The 20,656-nt window shown below is 51.2% G+C and overlaps 1 protein-coding gene across 1 annotated transcript in view; it reads left to right on the plus strand.

Moving 5' to 3' along the window:
- LOC119962424 (uncharacterized protein C2orf80-like) overlaps window positions 1-20,656 on the plus strand; it is a 52,636-nt gene that overhangs the window by 21,991 nt on the left and 9,989 nt on the right. The window contains exon 6 of the mRNA XM_038790380.1: window positions 15,115-15,192. Within this exon, the coding sequence (XP_038646308.1) occupies window positions 15,115-15,192 (78 nt within the window). The remainder of the gene's footprint in view (window positions 1-15,114; window positions 15,193-20,656) is intronic.

The raw sequence follows: 20,656 nt of genomic DNA on the forward strand, positions 1-20,656 counted from the left end.
ACACACGATTGGAAGTGAACTGTGGTTTTAATAGTCTTACAACAGAGCCTGCCTGCGACGAGAGGAACTGGCAGGCAGGCTCACGACTGCAAAGCTTTATACTTCCGGTTAGTGGGAGGAGCCATGGGCGGAACCATGGGCGGAGCCAAGGGTGGAGCCCAGTACAAACTCCTCATCTCCCCCTATGGGTAGAGCCGCGCAACTGCTCGTATACCGAGCTTACAACAAGACAACACATAAAATATAACACAGTGTGAATTACTAGATTGTGATTCACCACATTCCCCCTGTAAAAAAATCAAGTCCAGCAGGGGTGATGGGCCTACAAATTGAGTCGGTCCGGCGGTCGAGTCGGCCTCAGAGATCTGCGAAGCACCGGGGTTGCAGCCTCTTCTGGTGGCTGGGGGGAGGCGGTCGGCGAGGATACCATGGTGGACTCCGGGGGGTGATTCGGTCCAAGCTTCATACCCGACTGGTTCGACTGGTGACGGGGAGCGCTGGAAGACCATAGGCGTGGGGGCGTGGAGCACGGGCAGTGAACCTGCACGCGTGGGGGCGTCGGGCGCGGGGGCTTGGGTGGGGTGTTGTGTAAGGGGTACCTCGGCGGTAGTATTGTCGGAGCTGGAACCTGCAGGCGCCAGGTCCCGGAGGGAAACAGTGTCCTGACGGCCGTCAGGGTATTCGATGAACACATATTGAGGGTTCGAGTGGAGTAGGAGCACTCTCTCCACGAGTGGGTCAGTTTTGTGGGTCCGGACATGCTTCCGGAGGAGAACCGGGCCCGGTGTCTTCAACCATGCTGGGAGCAAAACCCCCGTGTTAGTTACCCCTGGAAAAAACAAATAGCCGCTCGTAAGGGGTCTGGTTGGTGGCTGTACATAGGAGGGACCTAATAGCACGGAGCGCGTCGGGGAGGACCTCCTGCCAATGGGAGGTCAGGAGCTTCCTGGACTGGAGGGTCAGTAGGACGGTCTTCCAGACCGTCGCGTTCTCCCTCTCCACCTGCCCGTTCCCCCTGGGGTTGTAGCTGGTAGTCCTGCTCGAGGTGATGCCCTTGTCGACCAGGTACTGACGCAGCTCGTCGCTCATAAAGGACGAACCCCTGTCGCTGTGCACATAGCTGGGGAACCAAACATGGTGAAGATACTGTGCAGGGCCCTAATGACTGTGTGGGAGGTCATATCGGGGCACGGGATAGCAAAGGGGAAGCGGGAGAGCTCGTCTATTATGTTTAGAAAGTACACATTCCGATTGGTTGAGGGGAGTGGCCCTTTGAAATCGATGCTCAAGCGTTCAAAGGGCCGGGATGCCTTTACCAGGTGGGCCCTGTCTGGACTATAGAAGTGCGGTTTGCACTCCGCACAGATTGGGCAATCCCTGGTGATGGCTTTTACCTCCTTGGTGGAGAAAGGCAGATTTCGGGCCTTGACGTAGTGGGCGAGCCAGGTGACCCCCGGGTGGCAAAGGTCATTGTGGATAGCTGGCGCACGTGCCGCGGGACAGGGCATCTGGGGGCTCGTTGAGCTTCCCCGGTCGGTACATGATATCGTACTTGTAGGTGGAGAGTTCAATCCTCCACCGTAGGATCTTATCGTTTTTAATTTTGCCCCTTTGTGAGTTGTCAAACATAAAGGCAAACCATCCTTTGTCGGTGATGAGGGTGAACCTCCTACGAGGTAGTGCCTCCAGTGACGTATAGCTTCCACGATGGTTTGTGCTTCCTTTTTGACCGAGGAGTGTCGAAGTTCCGAAGCGGAGAGGATTCGGGAGAAAAAGGCGACTGGTCTCCCTGCCTGATTTAGTGTGGCTGGGAGAGCGACCTCTGAGGCATCGCTCTCTACCTGAAAAGGGACGGACTCATCCACCGCCCGCATGGCCGCTTTAGCAATGTGCTCCTTGATGCAGGTGAAGGCCTGGCGAGCCTCATCTGATAGAGGAAAGAGTGCGGCCTTAAATAGTGGGCGGGCTTTGTCTGCATACTGAGGGACCCACTGGGCATAATATGAGAAAAACCCTAGGCACCTTTTGAGGGCCCTGGGACAATGAGGGAGAGGGAGTTGCAAGAGGTCCGGGTCGGGGCCCAGGACTCCGTTTTCCACGACATAGCTAAGGATGGCGAGCCTGGTCGTGCGGAAAACGCATTTCTCCATGTTATACGTGAGGTTGAGTTTCTGGGCAGTCTGGAGAAATTGATGGAGGTTAGCGTCGTGGTCCTGCTGATCATGGCCGCAGATGGTGACGTTATCCAAGTACAGAAACGTGGCCCGCAGCCCGTACTGGTCCACCATTCAGTCCATTGCTCGTTGGAACACCGAGACCCCATTTGTGACGCCAAAGGGAACCCGGAGGATATGGAAGAGGCGGCCGTCGGCCTCAAACGCCGTGTAGTGGCGGTCCTCCGGGCGGATTGGGAGCTGGTGGTATGCAGACTTCAGATCCACCGTGGAGAAGACTTTATAATGGGCGATCTGATTCACCATGTCTGCAATCCTGGGGAGAGGGTACGCATTGAGGAGCGTGAACCGATTAATGGTTTGGCTATAGTCCACTACCATTCGGAATTTTCCCCCGGTCTTGACGATCTGGCCTATTACTGGCCTCTATGATCCCCTCACTTAGAAGCCTATGGACCTCGGTTCTGATAAACACCCTGTCTTGCAGGCTGTATCGCCTGCTGCTTGTGGCTACGGGTTTGCAGTCCGGTGTGAGATTGGCAAAGAGTGGAGGGGAGTCGATTTTTAGCGTAGCGAGGCTGCAGATAGTGAGTGGGGGCAAGGGCCCGCCGAAGCTGAGTGTGAGGCTTTTGAGGTTGCACTGGAAGTCGAGTCCCAGTAAGAGTGGGGCGCAGAGTTCGGGGAGTATGTACAGCTGGAAGTTAGCGTAGCTAATGCCCTGGATCGTTAGGGTCGCGGCGGTGCGCCCTTGGAGGTGAACGGAGTGTGAGCCCGAGGCGAGGGAGATAATTTGTTGTGCAGGGAAAATAGGGAGCGAACAGCATCTTACCAGATCTGGGTGTACGAAGCTCTCGGTCCTCCCGGAGTCAAAGAGGCATGATGTACTGTACCCGTGATTTTAACGGTCATCATTGAGTTGCGGAGGTGCTTTGGACGCGACTGGTCCAACGTGACTGCGCTGAGTTGCGGGTAGTCGGCGGCTCGATCAGCTGTGCTGGAGTGGCCCCGTGACGACTGCCCTCTGAGTTCGTAGTCGCGAGGTGTGTTTCAGAGTTTGAAGAGGATGGATCCCAAGATGGCCGCCCCGCGGATCGCACGTGGCGGGCGGTGAGGAAGATGGTGCCCAAGATGGCGGCCCCCATGAGTCGCACGTGTCGGGTGGGGACGGAGTCGGAGTACAGGCCGCAGCATTTCGGGGCCTGCGGGCTTGTGAGTTTTGAAAACGAGTGCTCTGGGCTGCGGGAGAGTTTGGAGAGGGAGATTTCTTCGCCAGGCAGACCCGGGCATAGTGTCCTTTGCGACCCCAGCTGCTGCAGGTCGCGTTGCGGGCCGGGCAGTACTGTCGTGGGTGCTGGGGATGTCCGCAAAAATGGCACACTGGGGCTGTGTAGTGGGAGGCCGTGCGGCGCAGGCCTGGGGCAGTCGCTGGTCGGGAGCCCAGGATGAGGTCGCTTGGTCCACGGGGAACGAGGTGAGGCTGCGGAACGAGACCTCCATGGTAGTCGTCAATTCTACAGTGTCCTCCAAATTCTGGGCCCCTTTTTCAAGCAACCGTTGGCGCATATAATTTGACCTGAGCCCTGCCACGTACACATCTCGGACAGCGAGCTCCATATGCTCGTCGGCTGATACAGCTTGGTAATTACAGTCCCGAGCTAAAGTCTTTAATTCCCGCAGGAATTCATCCAACAACTCCGCGGGGCGCTGGCGGCGGGACGTAAAAATGTGGCGCGCATAGACCTCATTGATGGGCCTCACGTACATTCGATCTAGCATGGCTAGGGCCCCTGATAACGAGGTAATACTGTTAAATTGAGTAGATATACGGTGGCTCACCCTTGCGTGCAGTAGACAGAGTTTCTGCTCCTCTGTAGTTTCTGATGTGCTTGATTCAGCCAGGTAGGCCTTGAAACATCGGAGCCAGTGTTGAAAAATGTCTTTCGCCTCTGCAGCCTGCGGGTCGAGTTCTAGTCAGTCAGGTTTGAGGGCAGATTCCATAGTTGTTTTCTTCAAGTTTCCTAAGACTATTAAATTGATGTGACCATCAATTCACAAGACACGCGATTGGAAGTGAACAGTGGTTTCAATAGTCTTACAACAGAGCCTGCCTGCGACGAGATGAACTGGCAGGCAGGCTCATGACTGCAAAGCTTTATACTTCCGGTTAGTGGGAGGAGCCATGGGTGGAACCATGGGCGGAGCCAAGGGTGGAGCCCAGTACAAACTCCTCATCTCCCCCTATGGGCAGAGCCGCACAACTGCTCGTATACCGAGCTTGCAAGAACACAACACATACAATATAACACAGTGTGGATTACTAGATTGTGATTCACCACAGGATCATACACATTTCTGCTCAGTGTTTGCCGCTTCGTCCCCAAGGGATCTAATTTGAAAAAATAAAAGTATTAGTTTTATTCTTTTAAGTGAATCTGCCAGAGAAACCCCAATTCAGAAACCTAATCTAAATAGGGAATTAATATGGCTGTCAACTTGGAAATTATTCCCGCATCCACAAGACTAAGAGAGATTAATTTCAGAGGTGCATGAGACACTTGGAGCTGGATCTTCCCATCTGGAACTGGAACTGAATGAGGAAGGCTGACATAGAAAAGACAGCTGATTAGTGTGGCTCCCGCCTTTGTTTCAGCACCGGCCATTTTGTGTGGCACAGGAAGGGGCTTGAATGTCAAACTGGAACCATGCTGATCTAAGCTTCAATTAAAGTAAATTAAACTGTTCCCTAGGGGTCGGTATCAGAACCCTTACTTTTCCTGATATACATTAATGCTCTAGATCTATGTGCAAAGGACAATTTCAAAGTTTACGTATGACACAAACTTTCAAATATTGTAACCTATGAAGAGGACAGTGCAGAACTTCAAAAGAACATAGACAAGTAGGTGGCAGATAATGTTCAATGTCGAGAAGTGTGAAGTGATGATTTTTGTCGGAAGAACATGGAGGGACAATGAGCTGAATTCTCTGATTGGGAGACTGTGGCCGGTATTCTCCAAAATCCCAGCCAAGTGTTGACACCGGTGTAAACACCGGAGTGGCGTACGCTGCCGTCAACGGGCCTCCTGGCCCAGCAATTCACCGCTGTTCAGGGGGCTAGCACAGCGCCGGAGAGCTGTGTGCTGCTCCGGCACTGAAAGGCGGTCCTGTACGGCCGGCGCGGGTCTGCACATGACGTCCATCTCCGCGCCGGCACATGCGCGTGTTTGCCGTCTTTGCGCTAGCGCAGAACAACATATCGGGGACTTTACAGTGGGCCGCACGGAAGGAGGTAGGTCCCCTCCAGATTGCGGCTGCCCACCGATTGGATGTCCCCGATCGCGATCCTGGACCCCGTGGAGGCCCCCCCCCCCAGAGTTAGATCCTGCCCCTTCCACCAGGATGTCCACAGCGGCTGCGGGTCCGAGCTCCCGCTGGGTGGTACCAGGTTAGAACCACGCCGGCGGGAGTTCGGCCCGTTGCCCACGGAGAATCACCGTGGGGGCCTATTTTAGCGGCCCCTGACCGGCGCTGCGGCGACCCTGCGGGCACGATTGGTGCCAATTCTCCGGTTGCCAAAATTTATCGGCAGTCCAGTGGTGGAGCGGCGTGACGGGAATTTCCCGCGCCCCCGCCGATTCTCCAACTTGGCGTGGGCTCGGAGAATCCCGCCCTATATTCTCCCGCCGGAGATGAATTGCCTCTGATTTGTGCTCGTGCTGGGAGCAAGAATACAGAGGCGAATATTCTCCTGCATCATAACAATTTTGTGATTCTGTGAACTCATTGAGGCTGCAATAAAAGGTCCCAAATTAGACGCCACACAATTTTCCAAGAGGTGACCCAGAATCGGGAGCCCTGAGCAATCACAGCCAGTGACTGGAGGCATAGACAGTAATTTAAGTAGGTCAGCAGGCGAGGAAAGTCTTTGAAAGTATATTTGATTGTTTCCAACTGACTGAAAGATTTCAGACCTTGTACTGAAAAGTTGCCCAGCAAGGGAGTGTGGAAAGGCAGATTAAGGTCTCTGCCACCTTTGGTTAGGGATACATCTGGCTTTGTCGCGGCACGGGGGCATTGAACCAGGTTTTGTGGACATCACCTGTACAATAGGGAGGCTGCAGCTGGAAATTGTGCATCATCATCTTAGAGGCTATCAAAAGATCACAGTGGCAGTATGCACCGCCAGGAAGAGTCCCTGAGCCTCAGGAGCTCACAGGTGGGGAACCAGTGCCAGAGAGGAGAAGGAGAGACTTTCTAGATCACAGCATCTGCTTGGACAGGCAAAGCTACCTGGATATGTCAAAAAGTCACGCCGAAGGAGACTGTGACTCTTCAATGGTCATGCTATTTGTACCCTCATCAATGAGGAGCTCACACCTAACTCCACATATAACCGGGCCCTGCCAGTAGCAGTCAAGGTAACTGGCCTTGAATTTCTTCACTGGATCATTTCACGGCTCAGTCACAAATCTCTGCAGCATTTGACAATCAGTTGTAAACATCTGCATCACGATGGTCACAGATGTCTTTAGTAGGCTGGAGACTACATGACATTCCCCTCCAGTGGAGCCTCCCAGAGGCCTGGGGCACTTGGAATTGCTGTAATCATCAGGTTCACACAAGCCCATCACATCACTGACTACACCTATGTAGCTGGAATGGTTCATCAACAGAAATCCCTGCAACTCTCAATATACATCGAGTGTGTAACCACAATAAAACTTCCTGCATGTCTGAGCATGCTTTTCTGGAGGCTGCCATCATGCATCTATTCTCTGCCACTCAAGCCTGCTGCACTTTCATTCTACCTCGATGGTTTGTGGAAAGATTTCAGGGGACAAGGGTTACCCTCTGAGGCACTGGCTCTTCACCTCTCTATGTGCAACATCAATTATGCCCCAAAGGTGTTAAAATGACAGATGTTTGCTGATAAGAACCTCCATTGAACAGTCCAGTAGCCTGCTCAAGTTACACTTTCATTGTCTGGACTGCTAGGGTGGTGTCTTGCGATACTCAGCTGCCAGGATTTCCCACATAATTGTGTTCTGCTCCATACCTCACAGTTACAACTGTTTAGCTGAGAGTTATAATAATACAGTTAATTATCACAAAGAATTCATTTATTTATGTACTGGGTGCTGCACTACCAATTACCACAAAGACAAGAATAGTGGAATAATCAAGGCTTTATTGAGCAAAGATGTTGTGCTTCCTCTAACTGGAACCAGACTGGCTGCAGCACAGGAGAGCACACATTATTATATGCCGCCTACTGGGAAGTTCGCTGGAGGGAGGATGAGTGGTGCAGGGGTGAAAGAGGCAAGCGGTGGGAGGGGGAGGCGGTGTCAGGTTGGGGGTCGTGGGTGGGGATCCAGTGGGTGCCAGGTCCCGGAGGGAGACCGTCGGGGTGTGCCATATAGGCATACTGTGGGTTAGTATGTAAGGGGTGGACATTTTCGACCAAGGGGCCCGACTTATGGGCCTGCACATGCTTCCGAAGGAGGATGGGCCCAGGAACTGTCAGTCATGTAGGGAGCGAGACCCCGTAGGTGGTCTTCCTGGGGAAGGCAAACACATGTTCGTGAGGGGTCTCGTTAGTCACGGTGCAGAGGAGCGACTGGATGGAGTGGAGCGCGTTGGGGAGGACCTCCTGCCAGCGAGAGACCGGGAGATGTTTAGACCGCAGGGCCAGCAGGACGGCCTTCCAGATCGTCCCGTTCTCCCTCTCCACCTGCCCGTTTCCCCGGGGATTGTAACTGGTCGACCTGCTCGAGGCGATGCCCTTGCTGAGCGGGAACTGACGCAGCTCATCGCTCATAAAAGAGTATCTCCGATCGCTGTGGATGTAGGTGGGGAAACTGAACAGAGTGAAGATACTGTGCAGGGCTTGGGCCTCCTTTTCGACAGAGGAGTGCTGAATTTCGGAAGCATGGAGGGTGCGGTAAAAGAAGGCTACGGGCCAGCCCGCCTCGTTGAGGGTGGCGGCCAGAGCTATGTCCGATGCATCGCTCTCCTGGAAGAGGAGGGACTCGTCGATCGCGTGCATCATGGCCTTGGCGATGCCTGCCTTGATGCGGTTGAAGACCTGGCAGGCCACAGCCGCCAGAGGGAAAACTGTGGACTGAATGAGTGGGCCGGCCTTGTCTGCATAATTGGGGACCCACTGGGCGTAATAGGAGGAAACCCCAGACATTGTTTCAGGGCATTGGGGCAGTGGGGGAGAGGGACTTCCATGAGGGGGCGCATGCGGTCGGGGTCGGGCCCTAGAACTCCATTTTCCACGACATAGCCAAGGATGGCTAAGCAGTTGGTGCGGAACACGCATTTCTCCTTCTTGTATGTGACATTAAGGAGTTTGGCAGTCTGGAGGAATTTTTGGAGGTGCGCATCATGGTCCTCCTGATCGTGGCCGCAGACGGTGACGTCATCTAGGTACGGGAAGGTGGCCTGCAGTCCGTACCAGTCCATCTCTCGCTGGAAGACCGAGACCCCATTAGTGACGGCGAAGGGAACCCTAAAGAAGTGATAGAGGCGGCCATCTGCTTCAAACGCAGTGTACTGGCGGTCCTCCAGGTGGATGGGCAGCTGGTGGTTGACGGATTTCAAGTCCACTGTGGAAAAGACTCGATACTGCGCAATCTGATTGACCATGTCAGATATGCATGGGAGGGGGTACACGTCGAGCTGCGTGTACCGATTGATGGTCTGACTGTAGTCGATGACCACCCTGTGCTTCTCCCCAGCCTTCACAACCACTACTTGGGCTCTCCAGGGGCTGTTGCTGGCCTCAATGACCCCTTCCCGCAGAAGTTGTTGGACCTCCGACCAGATGAAGGTCCTGATCTGGGCACTGTACCTTCTGCTCCTGGTGGTGACGGGTTTGCAATCCGGGGTGAGGTTTGCAAACAGGGAAGGTGGGTTGACCTTGAGGGTTGTGAGGCCGCAGAAGGTGAGGGGGGTAGGGGTCCGCCGAATTTTAAAGTTAGGCTTTGGAGATGGCACTGAAAATCCAGGCCGAGTAACAGGGCAGCGCAGAGGTTGGGGAGGATGTAGAGCCGGAAGTTCCTGAACCTTACACCCTGGACGGTGAGGGTCGCAATGCAGTACCCCAGATTTCCACAGAATGGGATCCGGAGGCCAGGGAGATTTTCTGGGTGACGGAGTGTACCGGGAGGGAACAGCGCCTTACCGTAGTGGGGTGAATGAAGCTCTCTGTGCTGTTGGAGTCAAAAAGGCAGGTCGTCTTGTACCCATTGATCTTCACCGTCGTCGTCGCGGTCGCGAAGTTGCGGGGCCGGGACTGATCCAGGGTGATAGAAGCGTGCTGCGGAAGATGCTGGGAGATCCCGGGCTGGTCAGCAGAGGTGGAGGTAGCGGCGGGTGATGAACGGCCAGACGAGCAGGGGTCCTGAGACGCTGACCAAAATGGCGCCGAAGATGGCGGCACCCACGGGTCGCACGTGGCTTGCGGTGAGGAAGATGGCATCGCCCACGGGCCGCACGTGGCTTGTGATGAGGAAGATGGCGGCACCCCTGGGTCGCACGTGGAGGGGTGTAGAAACGCCGGGCCTGGAAACAGCGGTGACCGACCAGGCCTGGCAAACGGAAGTCCTTTCTTCCCACACCTGTTGTAGGTTGCGCTCCGCACTGGGCAGCGCTGCCAGGGGTGCTTGTTTTACCCGCAAAAATAACACTTGGGCCCCCCAGAGTTGGCTGGTTGCCACGTGGCGCAGGCTTGCGGTGAGCTGGAGTTACCAGCTGGTGGGGCCCACGATGCTCACGAGGGTGCCGCATGGTCGGGGGCGTAGGACAGAACGTTACGGGAGGCCACTTCTAATGAGTTAACGAGTTGCCTACTTCCCGCAAGATCAAGCGTACCTCTTTCGAGTAGCCATTGGCGGATGTACGCAGACCTCATGCCTGTGATGAACGCGTCTCTAATTAAAAGTTCTCTGTGCTGGAGTGCCAAAACTGCCTGGCAGTCACAGTTCCTACCTAGGATGTGCAGGGCAAGCCAGAAGTGGTCCAGAGACTCCCAGGGAGTTGCTGTCTCGTGGCCAGGAGGTGCCTGGCGTATACTTGATTGACTGTTCGAACGTAATGTCCCTTCAGGAGCTCCATCGCTTTGGAGTAGGTGGGCACATCCCGGATGAGAGGCAAAATGTCAGGGCTCACCCGTGAATAGAGGACTTGGAGCTTCTGCGAGTCCAAGGGTTCCTCATCGGCTGTTCTGAGGAAGCTTTCGAAGCAGGCTAGCCAGTGGTCAAAGGCAGACGTGGCGTTGGCTGCTTGAGGGCTCAGCTGCAGGCGATCAGGCTTGATGCGGAGATCCATCGTTCAAAAATTTTGCTTAATAAATCGATGCACTATCAATTACCACAAAGACGAGAGTAATGGAGTAATCGAGGCTTTATTGAGCAAAGGTGCTGTGCCTCCTGTAGCTGGAACCAGACTGGCCTCAGCACAGGAGAGCACACACATTTATACTCCACCTACTGGGCGGAGCCAGCAGGCAGGGATTTACCCTTGTACCTCTAATATACGGGCAGTGCCATAATACATGTAATATACTACTAGTGGTGACTACCATACTGGGCACCTGTGCAGGCTACTCAGCACAGAATGAATACCATGTGCATCAATGCTCATTGATGAACTGACTGGTCGAGGCTATATAAAGCCTCTTGCATCCTGTGCTGGACATCACAATGTTCTTGTATGCATTCCAGATACTGCCAGAGATGGCTTATTATGACGTTGCTATTCCCTCAGGGGAGAAGCTTATGCTCGTGAAGCCCCAAGACACATGGCTGAGCTCATTTGCACCATGGACTCTTCCATTTGCAGTCCATGAGCCCACACAGCCTCAGGGAACTCCAACAGATAGCCACACATCTGATCTTGCTGCTCATAGTACTGACCCCAAATTGTGACGCTTGTGACTCTTACTGGCTGTCCAGCAGAGCATCACTGTGACTATCCACAGACTCCTCTACCTCAGACACCTCCTCCTTGCACATGTGTGTACCTCACCCAGTGCCATTTCTGCACATATGCATGAACCCACCAAGTTGCTGGGTTTCTGGTGGATGCTGCACAAATGTGCTGTGACACTGCTTTCCTCAGAGGGCGGCTTGATCTGAGACCGCTGGGATTTGTGTGAGACTCAAGAAGAGTTGATGAGAATTAGCCTTGGACATTCTGATGGTTCTTAGACATCACCCATGTGTGATATGCTTTCAGGCGAGGTGTTGCACAGTGACACCACCCTCTTTCCCCCCACCTCTTGCCCACTCCACCCTATTAGCATACCAAGCACATAAGGGCCTTTCAACAACATGTGCAACTGCAATGATGATCTTATCATCACCACTTTGCTTCTGTTGCAAGACCCTGGACTGTGGAGTCTGCACGCTCTCCCTGTGTTTGCGTGGGTTTCCTCCGATGCTCCGGTTTCCTCCCACAAGTCCCAAAAGATATGGGGCGCGATTCTCCGCAAATGCGGCGAGTCGTAAAGGCTGCCGTGAAACTGGCCATGTTTCACGGCAGCCTCCGCGCCCCCTCCCAGGACCCGATTCTCCCCCCCGGGGGGGGCTAGCAGCGGGGCCCCGTGAGGCACGGCATCGCGGGCTTAGCGACCGTCGCTAAGTCCGTGCGCCAAGCAGCACGCCGGCTGACGCGCACGATGACGTCAGCCACGCATGCGCGGGTTGGACGGCTCCAACCCGTGCATGCGCAGATGACGTCGTCACACAGACGCATCAAACCCGCGCATGCGCGGGCCGTCATGCCCCTCAGCCGCCCCGCGGACTGATCCTGCGGGGTGGCGGAAGAACAAATAGTGCGCGGGTATCGGACCCGCTGCCCGCAATCGGTGCCCACCGATCGCAGGCCCATGCCACCCTTGGCACGGCCGTGCCAATCGGTGCCATGGTTGTCTGGGACGGGCACCTTGCGGCCGTTTTCACGAACGCTGAAAGCAGGTGTGATCGCGGCCGTGAAAATGGCCGTAAACTCCGCGGTATTCGGCCCATCAGCCTGCGGAGAATCGCTGTTCGCTGTAAAAAACGATTCGTGTCGGGGGGCGGCCGGAGGGGGGGGGGGGAGAGAATAGTGGGAGGCCGTGAAAATTGTCGGGAAGGCAATATTCTCCGACCCGTCGTAGGCAGCGGAGAATCGTGCCCATGCTGTTAGGTAATTTTGACATTCTGAATTCTCCCTCTGTGCACCTGAAAAGGCGCTGGAATGTGGCGACTAGGGGATTTTCACAGTAACTTCATTGCAATGTTAATGTAAGCCCACTTGTGACAATAAAATTATTATTATCTCCATAGCCGCCTCTTCAATTGTCCTAATGATTTCATTGTTGGGTTTCGACCCCCATCCAGGCCACCTCTGTGGCATGGTGCACTCATCTCCCCAGCAAGACTAGAAGATAGGGAACTGCAGTTCCATATGAAAAGCAGCTTCTCTGAGGAAGCATGTTCCCCACACCCTATGCTGCAAGGTGTTTCCGAAGGCAGAGTGAGCCTGGGTGCAGGCTGCTCCAATGGTGAGGAGCAGCACACATCCTGTGTCCCCTCTGCTGCTGGCTATAGTGCAGAATGTGTGGCCAAGGGCCTAACTGGCCTCATGGAGCACTTGCTTTTCCACACCACAAGAAGTTGTTGAATCACTTGTGGCATCAGAAGCTAGTATGGCGATGCTCCCCTGTGGCACTGATGGTATCAGTATTGTCAATCCAAGCCCTCTTTGTGACAGTTTTTAGCAGTCCTGCGTCTGACCTCGCACACGATCATCTGGAGGTCCACATCTGTGAACCTTGAGGCTGGCTCACCTGGCTGTTGCCTGCGGTACTCTGGCATTGGAGTGTAAGCAGTACAAAAGTCAATACGTCTGTTTTCTAAATGGCGAGTGTAGCATCAGCTAGGAAAGCTTGTGTGGCTTGGCTGATGGCTTGGTTGCCTCACTTTCTGTATGCAGGCCATTATGGAATGGGTTCCTGCTGTGTCGCAAAGGTATTGAGAAGCAGACCTTCTTAAGTCTTTACTTCTGTTAGAACAGTGAGTAGCCTCCTATTTAATGGGTTGTCAGATTGGGCTATGGGAAGGAGGCACTTCAGTTCAGGGATATACTTGCACTCAAATAAGCTGCTGTGCTTAATTCCAGTATTCTTTTGGGACTAGTTGCACATGACAGAGTGCAAGCACATTCGGAGAGAGCAGAAATAGTTGGGATCATCAATTTTCTTGTGTGGGGCTCTGATGTAGAAGCAAAGTAGGGACTCCAAGGAGTCTGCATTGATTTGACTGTTTCATATTCCACTATGCTAGACAGTCTTTCACAGGGGCATTCACATATTGGACAGGAGAAAAAGTATAAAGGTCAGTACTCACACTATAACAGTTGATAGGTCAGTTTTATATCAGGGTAGAATTTGAGGTTTTCAGCAATAGCCGAGGAAGGGTTCATAGTGGTACTCTCGGGTTGTCTGCCAAAGTGTTGGAAATGGGTTGGACACAATTGAGGGCTCTGTCAACCATGGTGGTGGGTGGGGGTGGGAGGGTGGAACCTTGGTTGAGGAAATAGGATTACAGATCAGAGGCACGCGTATGGAAGGCTACATCATCAGAACAGATGCAACAGAGATGGAGAAACTGGGAGGATGGAATGGAATCCTTACACGGTGGAGGTGTGAAGAAGTGTAGTTGAGGTAGCTGTTGGAATCAGTGGGGTTATTGTGAATATTAGTTGATAGCCTATCACCAGAAATGGAGACAGAGAAGTCAAGGAAGGGAAGAGTGAGGGATGGATTATACAAAGATGAGAGAAGGATGGAAATTAGAAGCAAAGTTGATGAAGCTTTCCAATTCAGGGTAATAGCAGGAAATGTCATTGCTACAATGACCAATGTACCAGAAACATTGTTGAGGGAGGAGGCCAGACTCGGACTGGAGCTCATATCCCACAAAAAGACAGGCCAAGCAAGAACCCAGACAGATACCCATAGCAGCACCTTTTGTTTGGAGGAAGTGAGACAAATTTTCAATTACATTTAATGCTGAGGTATAGGACGGAACGTAGGCCACAGCATAGAATACAGCTGAATGATTAGTCAGCTAAAGTTCCCCATCCAGCACACTCAGTTTTGTTAATTAGGCATGCAGACTTTTATTGGCATTAAATGATTTGCTTGACCAATCACTTAAATCTAATCTCTTGAAATTACAGGTAATTGTAACACGAGAGCATTGTGTATTGGAGTAAAAGTTTTAATTTTTTCTGAGTATTATTCCGAACAAGGAAGACAAATGGGGGAACCAATTGTTGAAGCCAGCGACTGAGCCTCCCAGCTATAGGAACTGATTTGGAATTGTGGGATTTACAAATGCTTTATCTCATGAATTTCATATGTGAAATTTGTTAGTTCTTGGCTGACCTGTTAATGGAGTTCTCTATCATGAGAGAGAAAATGAGAATGATTTATCCTGTATTGGAGATATAGAGCAATCGGAAAGTCCATTGTTTTGGATCATCCAAGTCCCTTCAACAAAACATTTTTGCAGCCGATAAAGATGCAATACAATGTCAAAAGTGAGCAACAAACAAACTATTATTAATAATGTACTGTGATTTCTTTAGAAATTCAACCAGTCCAGTTTTGCTATCACTTATTGAAAGAATACTACTGCAATAACTGGATATATTGTAGATGCTTCATTTGTTTCCTAATATTGTAATCAAAAGATTTTCAGCAATCAGTAGTTTTAACATCTATAAATCATTTGTCAAAATGTGACATGAGAGGAATGCACAGAAACAGCGAATATTGTTCATCTTATTCCAATCTTGTTGTGATTTTAACAGTTAGCTTTTTATTAAGAAATGCTCCTGAAGTCCTTTTGAAAGATTCAATCAACTTTTTAAAATTTGTTTTCAGAACAGCATACCACTTGAAGACATTCTTAAGGTTTACAGATATAAACCCTCAGTTACTCAGTTCTGTAAGACAATTACGGTAAGTTATCTTATGCAGGGATATAAACAAAAATAATAACTTGTGAGAAATGTATTCTTGATCATTTGATAGATTTCAAACGTATTTAAAACATTAGCTGCAGGAATTTACTTTTCTTTTAAAGTCATCAAGCCTTTACAATAATTGAAAAATTCCATACATTATTAAACAGTTTGATATAGTGAAGTTCAAGATCAAATAAGGTAAAGAAAAATTGTTATGAAATGTTTTTCTTCTGTTTATTATGACCATTTGGCTTTAAAACCAAAAGCCATGCATCACTTTTAATATTGCCACTAGGTTGCAGCCTTTGACCACAAAACACACCATCCTTTACCACAGTTAACTCTTAATGTAGAGGCACAAATTAAATCCTTGTATAATTCTGTTGGTTTGAAACTATCCCTTAATGTCACTCACTGACTTTGGTCATCTTTCCATTCTTATGAACTATTGGTAGTTTTAAAAAATTGGCAAGTGTTGTAGCTGCTATCGCTTCTGTCACTTTGTTCTATGTGAGTTTACACGTGGAGGCAATTTCTGGCAATCATCTTGACAGATATTATTAATTTGTTTAATAATTTTGTGTGATTGATCTTGTATTGACTCCTGGACAGCAGCATTGTGGGGTGATTCAGTTCTGCCATGATGCTGGTTTAACCAAAGTTGAGAGAGCAATAGATTACTCTTACATTTGACTAGGTTCTCCTGGGAACCAATTTAATGCCCTCCTTAGAAAGTGTGTTCAAAATCTTTGTGACTAACTACAATGATTGAAAATAAAACCCTTAATGGAAATGGGCCTGGTTGTTGAGGAATTTGGAATTCAGCTTCAAGGATCAGTATTTAGAGGCCTGTTATACGCTGGCTGCTTGCAAAGTTTGTTGGAGATCATTCCCAATGCATTTCCATAGGATTTAAGTGGTACTCTTTTCAAACTTCCATCACATAGAATTTACAGTGCAGAAGGAGGCCATTCGGCCCATCGAGTCTGCATCGGCCCTTACAAAGAGCAACCCACTCAAGCCCACGTATCTACCCTATCCCCGCAACCTAGCAACCCCCACTTAGCCTTTTTGGCCACTAAGGGCAATTTAGCATGGCCAATCCACCTAACCTGCCCATCTTTGGACTGTGGGAGGAAACCGGAGCTCCCGGAGGAAACCCACACACACATGGGGAGGACGTGCAGACTCCGCACAGACAGTGACCCAAGCCGGGAATTGAACCTGGGACCCTGGAGCTGTGAAGCAATTGTGCTACCCACTATGCTACCATGCTGCCCTAACGACCATCACGACCTCTCCCCAATCTGCCTGCTGACTCCAATAATTGCAGACATTACCATCACTATTTCTGGCTCTCACTAACATACAACACAACAAAGTAACGAGGCCTCACAATACCTATCCTGCTCATCAAAGAACAGAACAAAATTAAAATGCACATTCACTTTACTTTACAATTACACTGAGAAAATCACTGCAAAGTTATCCTCATGATTGTGATCTCCCCATAGGGTGACATGGGATGTGGAATTGAGGGAGGTAAAAGGCAGGAGCACCAATGGCACAGAGTATGGGATGTTCGTCGTCATCATCATCATCATCATTATGTTCCACTTCATTATCTTCCAAAAACATTTACAAAATACCATTACCATCTAATCATTAACCTTATTTTTATTGCGCTGGACCTGTGGTTTAATGGGTATATAGCATCCAGAGAGAGTGACAGAATGTGGCAAAAAGTTAGTGTTCGTTGCAGATTTGGTTGTTTAAAGTGCTGGTGCAGGGACTGTTTGACATTCATTCACCTGTAGTTGCCAATCTCGATGTTTTCAGCACTGGTTTGTCTTTCCAGCAGCTAGAGTATTTGCTCCACAGAATCAGCTGACTCTCTTAAATGCTGCAGAATAAATGCTAGAAGGGCCCCTTGAAAGGTTTGCATTGTAATAGTCTTAATGCAAAAAGAGCTTGGAGGGGGGTTTCCAAATACAGATTCTAGATGGAAGATTTATAGAACTATTGAACTAGAATGCACTGTGAGTGAATACTTATAGGGCGCAATTTAACCAAAAGGTTTCTAAGTGTGGTAGCGAGCAGGAACCGCTGTGACCTTCCCGACGCTCGGCCCGGTGAGGCTGTCACCGCTATTAAACGTTAATGTGACCACTTAATGTAGATCCACGGGCTTCACGCCACAAATGATGGTCCCGCCGGCTGATTCTCCGGGACCATGCTCGCCGCCCCCCCCCCCCCCCCCCCCCCCCCCCCCCGCTAACAAGGGAGAGCAGCACTTAAACTGATCCTGCACAGCCAACCCTACACAGCCTGCAGCCATGCTGCTGAGGAGACCAGCCCCATGATTCAGGGATGCCGATCGGACGAGATACTCTGTTCCCCCAAGGGTCAAGGAGGGTCAGCCGCAGGGCAGCCAGTGCCGTCTGGGAGGAAGGGGCAGCGGCCATCAGCTCAGGGAGTGTGACCAGGAGGACCGGCACCTAGTGCCACAAGAAGGTCAATGACTTCCATTGGGCCACACAGGTCAGTTGGCACAACGAGCATGTGACTAGCACCACCCCCGCCCAGCACAATCCCATACCCCGGCCCATGTCCAGTAGTGCTGCCCACACTGCCCCCACCTGCTTATACTCCCCATTTCCCCCATCCCCCCCATAAAGTTCGTCTCCTCCACCCACTCCGAGCTCCCCAAAGCCAACACTGTTAGGCTGGCGAAAGCAGTGGACAGCCTGATGCACGATGTTGTCACATGAGTGGAGGTATCTAAGGCATGGCTCAGTCAGTGACGGCCATGGCTGAGTGCCTCAACAGCGTGTCCCAGTCTCTCGGGGACGTGACCCAGACCAGGTGGACCTTGATGAGGTGCTGTGGGGCATGTCAAAGTCTGAGGTGGACATTGCCAATGCCCTCCACAAAACGTCCCAGTCTCCAGGGGAGTTCTCCCAGTACATGCGGGCATAGCTGAGGTGCTTTGGGACATGTCCTATTCTCAGGTGGGTATAGCCGAGGCACTGCAGACCATATCCCGGTCACTAGGGGACGTGTCCCTGTCTCAGGTGGGCATTGCCGGATCATGTCCCAGTCACTGAGGAGAATTACTGAGGGTGCCGAAGCTGTGCTGCAGAGATTGATAAGTTGCCAGGTGGAGCCAGATGACTCCATCTGGAAGTGAACCCCGGGCCCTATGGGCACAGATCAGCAAGAGGAGGTGCTGGATGTCAATCTATGGAGCCACCCTACGGAGTGGCGACAGCGGCCATCCGCTCCACCAAGATCCACCCCTTTGACAGTGGCGCGTCTCTCAGTCAGCAGCCTGAACAGGGCGGAATGGTGAGGAATATGCCACCGCCAAATGTGCCAGGTCACGCTAGACACCTACTAGGGGCATTGAAAGCTACAAGACGTGGTACGCAGTAGGCTGGCTCCACCTCTGATGTGCATCCTGTAGACATCCCAGATGCAATAGTAGAGCACGGAAGGGTAATTAGGTCAAGGACCACTGAGAGGGCACTGTGGGGAGGGGATGGGGAGGGGTAAGGAAGGGGTTGGGTGCGTTGTGTAGTAGGTTGGGCTGAAGAGGGAAGGTGGCATCATCGGGGGACTGGGGCAGTTGGGGACAAAATTTGTTGAATAATAAAAATCATTGACCTCGACCAATATGATGCTTCTGCCGTTTTCATCTGGAATGCAAGCAGAGCACCCATCCCACGACCCATCCCAACCGGCACATCCTGTCCATGCACCCCAGCCGCAGCGGGACCCCAAACCCTGTACCCCAGACACCCGCACATAATGTTACTTCGACCGGGTGCCGATCCCCGGTCCTGGGCCCCCAGCCCTTGGGAGTTCGAATGTTGGCTGCTGCGTCCATGGTGTTGCCTTCCACAGTGTTCAGGCACAGTGTCCAGACATCATGGTCTGATTGGGATGCTCGGCAATAATTCCCAAATGCGACATGGCATGCCGACCCATGGAGATCCACTTGGGAGGTGTGCCAATTCCCTATTAGCAATTGTCTTCAGTCGTGTGGCCAGAGACCCCATGGCCAGAGTGGGTTATGGGTGGTCGGCTGGGTGTGCAGGCAGGCAGGGGCCACGGATGCCTCAGGAGCATAAGAACATAAGAACTAGGAGCAGGAGTAGGCCATCTGGCCCCTCGAGCCTGCTCCGCCATTCAATTAGATCATGGCTGATCTTTTGTGGACTCAGCTCCACTTTCCGGCCCGAACACCATAACCCTTAATCCCTTTATTCTTCAAAAAACTATCTATCTTTACCTTGAAAACATGTAATGAAGGAGCCTCAACTGCTTCACTGGGCAAGGAATTCCATAGATTCACAACCCTTTGGGTGAAGAAGTTCCTCCTAAACTCAGTCCTAAATCTACTTCCCCTTATTTTGAGGCTATGTCCCCTAGTTCTGTTGTCACCCGCCAGTGGAAACAACCTGCCCGCATCTATCCTATCTATTCGCTTCATAATTTTAAATGTTTCTATAAGATCCCCCCTCATCCTTCTAAATTCCAATGAGTACAGTCCTAGTCTACTCAACCTCTCCTCATAATCCAACTGCTTCAGCTCTGGGATTAACCTAGTGAATCTCCTCTGCACACCCTCCAGCGCCAGTACGTCCTTTCTCAAGTAAGGAGACCAAAACTGAACACAATACTCCAGGTGTGGCCTCACTAACACCTTATACAATTGCAACATAACCTCCCTAGTCTTAAACTCCATCCCTCTAGCAATGAAGGACAACATTCCATTTGCCTTCTTAATCACCTGTTGCACTTGTAAACCAACCTTCTGTGACTCATGCACTAGCATACCCAAGTCTCTCTGAACAGCGGCATGCTTTAATATTTTATCGTTTAAATAATAATCCCGCTTGCTGTTATTCCTACCAAAATGGATAACCTCACATTTGTCAACATTGTATTCCATCTGCCAGACCCTAGCCCATTCACTTAACCTATCCAAATCCCTCTGCAGACTTCCAGTATCCTCTGCACTTTTCGCTTTACCACTCATCTTAGTGTCATCTGCAAACTTGGACACATTGCCCTTGGTCCCCAACTCCAAATCATCTATGTAAATTGTGAACAATTGTGGGCCCAACACGGATCCCTGAGGGACACCACTAGCTACTGATTGCCAACCAGAGAAACACCCATTTATCCCAACTCTTTGCTTTCTATTAATTAACCAATCCTCTATCCATGCTACTACTTTACCCTTAATGCCATGCATCTTTTTCTTATGCAGCAACCTTTTGTGTGGCACCTTGTCAAAGGCTTTCTGGAAATCCAGATATACCACATTCATCGGCTCCCCGTTAGCTACTGCACTGGTAATGTCCTCAAAAAATTCCATTAAATTAGTTAGGCATGACCTGCCCTTTACGAACCCATGCTGCGTCTGCCCAATGGGACAATTTCTATCCAGA

The sequence above is a fragment of the Scyliorhinus canicula genome, chromosome 2, assembly GCF_902713615.1.
Source record: "Scyliorhinus canicula chromosome 2, sScyCan1.1, whole genome shotgun sequence".
In the NCBI taxonomy this organism is placed as follows: Eukaryota; Metazoa; Chordata; class Chondrichthyes; order Carcharhiniformes; family Scyliorhinidae; genus Scyliorhinus; species Scyliorhinus canicula.